This window comes from Gavialis gangeticus, unplaced genomic scaffold, assembly GCF_001723915.1.
Source record: "Gavialis gangeticus isolate Ggan-Ray unplaced genomic scaffold, GavGan_comp1, whole genome shotgun sequence".
Taxonomy (NCBI): Eukaryota; Metazoa; Chordata; order Crocodylia; family Gavialidae; genus Gavialis; species Gavialis gangeticus.
This window is the reverse complement of record NW_017729024.1, coordinates 106,373,160-106,378,340: the sequence shown is the minus strand read 5'-3', so window position 1 is coordinate 106,378,340 and position 5,181 is coordinate 106,373,160. Positions and strand designations below refer to the sequence as shown.

Below are 5,181 nucleotides of genomic sequence, written 5' to 3'. Positions count from 1 at the left end.
TTTAAAAAAACATTTCCAGATACTAAATCTAGAGAAGTTCATTAGATATAATAGTGAGACATTTTGTAAACTTACATTTGTTCCAAAAGTGAAAGGAAAAAATCCTTTATCAATGCAAATAAAGAACAAGAAAGCAATAACTAGTCAATATCTATTGAAGCCTTATATACATCAGCAAAGCACCAGGAACGCATTAGCAAACTACTGTTACAGAGAGCACAAAGGCTAACTTAAAATGGGACCTACAAAAGCGGTAGCTTTTAAATTACAGCCAATAAATAATACCCAAGTGAACATTAAGCTCCCAGTTAGCAGTCCCAAAGGAGAAGCAGTGAGTGCCCACTATGGAAGAAAGTCAGTTCCCACTAAATGTAGGACTCAATCAATAGTCCCAACTCGTTTAGGACTTTGACTTGAATTTGGAGACCACCTGGCAGGCAGCAAGTGGAGCTCATGGAGGACCACTTAAGAAATCATGAATACATTTACTTTCAGTATAATTTCAAGATGTAGCCCACATAGCATGCACCACAGAAATTAAGTTTTATTGGCCCTTTGAGACTTGCCTGTTGAGTTTTACTTCTAACCCTTCCACTCAACAGTTTTCTGTTTTATAGTGCAAGATTCCTGAATGCTTACTGCTAGTCGACAATCCATCAGGGTTTGCACCAAATGTCAGGCTAAGGGCTGGTATACCAATTACCCACATATATTGCCCAATGTTTGCACGTCCTCCAAGAAGTCTACCAAAGGTCAGGAAGCTATACTGCATTTCACCAGGATACGTAGCCTGGTATGTACATTAAGATATTACCTCAGCTTCTACCTCTTTTAGGGGGGAGTCTAGCAAAGGCATCTATAGTTCCACATTTGTAAATTTTTGACAGAAGTGTTCTTCCACACCCCCAAACCCAAAGGAGACCAGGCATAACAGCTGTGACAAGCCACCATCTTGCCCCCAGAGTGGAGTCCCAGGTGCTACTCAAACCAGAAGGGGACCCTGAAGTGAAGACATTTCTTACACATATACTAGGTGGCACAGTCCTTCCTGAAAAGCATACAGCAAAGCCTACCTTTTGAGTTATGCAGGAAGTCTCCAGGTTTCTTTTGTGCTACTACTCTCAGTCTCTCTTGAACTGGAGTAAATGAAACCAAAGGTGAGAGAGAGTGCTTTCTATGAGGAAGAGACATGTGTGAGGGTGTCCCAATATATTCTGTATCTAATGTAAAGAATTTTTCTGAAGGACTAAAGACGTCATGTATTTCTGTGCTGCTTGGAGTAAAGCTTAGCTGTGAATTATTCCTCACGAATTGTTTTTTACAGACCAGAGCTGAGTCATTTCCAAAAAGAGTCTTTTTCAGTGCTTCGTATCGCTTGCGAATAGACTCCAAATCTAATTTGCACTCTTGAGTAGTCCATTCATTTTTTGTACTTTCTGTTAAGGACCTGCTGTCCCTCGAGTTACTCCCCAATATATCATCAGTCTCTGAACTTTGAGGGCTAGTAAGGCTTAGGTTGCCAAGTTCTTCTGGGAAAGTCTCATGCAGTATTCCAAACTGGATAATGTCTTGGCTATCGGAACTAATACCACTTACCATCTGAGAAGCATCCCAGGACAAGGTTGAACGCATTGTGGAATTCTGACAATAAGGTGACAGAATATTTGTTATCTTATTACAGTTTTCCTGACTATTGAGAACATTTATACTTTTATCCACAGCTGGCATAAGTTCTTGTACATTTTCTTTAAGAATTTCATTTAAAACAGTACCCTTTAATTCCTTTTGCAAAGTTCTTTTGTTAGCTAGTGCTCCGGTAGCTGGCTTCTGGATTGGCGAGTCACTGATGCGACTAAATATCACCTGCTTTGGAGGTTCAGGTGTCATCCAATTTAATAACGACTTCCCTTCTACTACATTAAAATTAGAAGTAGAGAGGTCTGATATGTGAGATGAAGACATAAAGCAGGCCACACTAGCGTCTATTCTGTTTTGAGGTACAGGCTTTATATCCAACAGAACACCTTCTGTTACCATTTCAGTTTGAGCCAACTCTGTATCAGAAGGGTAGCCATCCTGTACTGCTTTTCGCCACGAGCTTCTGATTTCTGTAACTACATGAAACAAGTCAGTCAAGGACAGAGCTCAGTTCAAGTCCATATTTAGCCACCCATTTTTCAACTGCTCTGAAAACAGCAAAACACCACCTTCAGAACTACTGAAGTTAGCTATTTAGCACCAGTCATGCTCCCAATGTCAACAGCAAGATAGCATCAACATAGGAGAGCTCCATGCCACCTCAGACACTTTATTATACAATCATGTTTTATTAAAGAAAAAAAAAGAAAAAAAAGAGTAATCAGAATGACTTAGCACTTTTAGCTTAAGCCACATTTCCTCCACAGCCAGGTTCCAGTATTATCAGTTCCCTTACATTCAACTACTTCACAGTTACAAACTCCAACTTTGAACTCACTCAGATTTTCTGGAGTTCGAGGGATTTGTTTCCTTGCTAAGAAAGGGTTGGAAGCCAATGACTCAATTAGATCTTCCAGCTCCATCCCTTTTCCATCACTATTTGAGGGTGACTCTGATACTACCACATTTGCAACCTGGAGAGGATTAAAGAACAGATCTTAAGAAAGCATATAAAATATACATAGGTTTATCAATAATGGCAACAAATGAATCCTATTCTCCAACCACTCTAATTCTACAAAAGTTAAACAATCACTGCTTATTTTGTGCGGAAAACTACTTTTCACTCCTAAATGTACAACATGCCCATGTGGAAAGGAAGGGACTATAGCCTCCTGAATAGTTTGGGACTGGAGTACAAGAAGAAAATCTGAATTCTGTATTCATCTTTGGCAAGTTGCTTCAGTTTGCATCTCAGTATACCAGTTTTACAACACTGATAAAGACCCAAGGGACAAATAAATTTAATTAACCAAGTACTTTAAGATTTTGGAAAAAGGCATTTGGGAGCAGTATTAAGCTTACACAGCGGAGCATTGATAGTCTAAAATGGCAAGTTTTGAGAGTGCAGTTGAGAATTAACTGCCTTGTCTCAGAGAGGGAGATATTTAATATTCCACTTCAAAATAAGGCATAACTTTACAAAGTCCTTGTAAAAGAATTCTTCAGAGTGCAAATTCAGTCAGTTTCTAGGATAACTATCCATTATGAATACCTACACACAAATCACCAAATCCTACTCCAGGACTGCAAGGTACATGTACTGATAACCAGACTGCTTATTGCCAAGTGACATGGTGAAGAGCTTGGGCCATTCCAACACATATGGGCCTAAATATTTAGATGCATCTTAGACACTGTGATGGGTGTCTTAAGCATCTGTCCAGTAAACAGTTGTGCAAATGTCTGTTACTTTTTTAGCTGCTAGCCAGAATGGAACCCCCCAGAATATTTCAGTTCAGAGTAGTATGGTATCCCTCCAAAACTGAGCAATGTGCAGATTTAAGTCATAGAGCCATCACTTTTACCCATCTAAGCCTCTATGATGGCAAGGAAATCAGAAGTTATAATTTGATCTGGGTACTCAGTTGGATTCCCTTAAGAAGTGAGAATTAACATACACATTAATAATTTAAAAGCAGATTTTTTCTAACCTCTTCTGCCAGCTGTTCTTGTGCTTTCCTATAAGGATCTTCTCTTTTGACTGGAGTTGGTGTTTGGAGTACTGGAGAGTCTCTATTATTCCAAGCTTCTAATGGTCTGGCTACTCCACATTTTAAGATTTTTTGAGAAAGAGAATGTTCTTTCCTTTTGGGAGGTTCAGTATGTACTTTCTGAAGGAATACACAAGAGATATTTTAAGTTGTACCCAGATATTATAAAACTAATTTGAAGGAACTGCCAAGCTTAAGTTGTGCAACAGAGACAGTCAGTGTTTATTCACATACTCAATTTAAAGTTGCAAGTTTCCACTTAGAGGGTGGAATGAGATATTCCAATCACATTTTGAAGTATGAAACATGCCTAAACAGGTGAAGTGTATGTAGGTAAGAGACAGCCCTTTGCTCCTACACTTTTGGGCCGCAGTATAACAAAGGCAGTAATAATGCCACTGAGCCACATTTGCATTCCTCACCTTGGGACCACCTTACTAATCCCAAGGCATAATTCAGAACAGCCTCATGGCCACTCAGAGACTGCATCCACACCCCATAGAGCACCACAGCAATATCTCCTGACTCTCAACATAGGAGATATTACAACAGATGTTTTGCCAGCTAACAAATTCCCTTGGCAAGTGGCTGCACTGAAAGACTAACACAAAAAAGATGTGTTGCAGGCTAGAGAGAATGCAAGAAGTTTAGCCAGCATTTTTCAATGCCAAGAGACTGCTAGCATTTAAACTTCTCTTGGAGGTAAGGAAATTAAAGAACCTTTTCAAGAACTGGACAGCTGTTTTCTGATGTAGCCAACTCTGATGAGAGTGAGAAGATCCTAGAAAGAGACAAGATGCCAGTTATATTTAACATTGCTCAGTTTTTAAATTTAAGCAACTTTTACTAAAGATTTACATACGTTGTCTGCCCCGTACCTGTCTGTTACAATTTTCCTTAATTCGTCCCAGTTATCAGAAGGCAGTTTTACTATAGGGAGAGCTTGTGACAACCAGAGCAAGCTTTTAGCTCTATTTGTGTACCAGCCTCCCAGCTACATCAACCATGAACTTCCCACCTCCCCTAACATACACACTTTATAATCAATGTTTTCAGTAAAACAGTTTAAGAGCAATTACTGAAAGTTACTTCTTCCATAGTTACTTAAATTACTTTCAGTAGTAAGAAAAAATGAGTTCCTAAATATAAATCATACCTCCCTGAGGATGTAAGTTCTGCTGTACTCATTGTGCTGCCCAGTGCTCCATCAACTCTCTTATGATAACCCTTTTTTGGTGCATCTAAAAGACGGAATGTAGGAGAAAGCTTATTTCATCTGCTTTCTTAGTATTCTTGCATGACAAAGGTAAATTCTAGACCCCACAGGGCTCTATGCAGACTTGTTCAAAGGCTACAGTGCCAATTAAATCAGAGTATTGAAACCATTTAACCAGCACTGAAAAGTGTTCAGCACAAAAGAGTTGATCTATCAGAAAGTGCAAAAACTGCACAAATAGGTGTTTTTCTGTTGACGGGGGGGGGGGGGGGG

At 39.4% G+C, this 5,181-nt stretch overlaps 1 protein-coding gene across 11 annotated transcripts in view; it reads right to left on the bottom strand.

Annotated features, from left to right (window-relative positions):
- Positions 1-5,181, bottom strand: part of HAUS6 (HAUS augmin like complex subunit 6) — a 40,930-nt gene that overhangs the window by 6,123 nt on the left and 29,626 nt on the right. For 8 of the 11 annotated variants that reach the window (XM_019517515.1, XM_019517519.1, XM_019517513.1 and 5 more), the window contains 5 exons: positions 4,849-4,933; positions 4,413-4,473; positions 3,633-3,812; positions 2,477-2,612; positions 1,074-2,114 (listed from right to left, as the gene is read on the bottom strand). In XM_019517515.1, coding sequence (XP_019373060.1) covers positions 1,074-2,114; positions 2,477-2,612; positions 3,633-3,812; positions 4,413-4,473; positions 4,849-4,933 — 1,503 coding nt within the window. The remainder of the gene's footprint in view (positions 1-1,073; positions 2,115-2,476; positions 2,613-3,632; positions 3,813-4,412; positions 4,474-4,848; positions 4,934-5,181) is intronic. The other 3 variants (XM_019517514.1, XM_019517525.1, XM_019517521.1) reach the window with 3 other exon arrangements.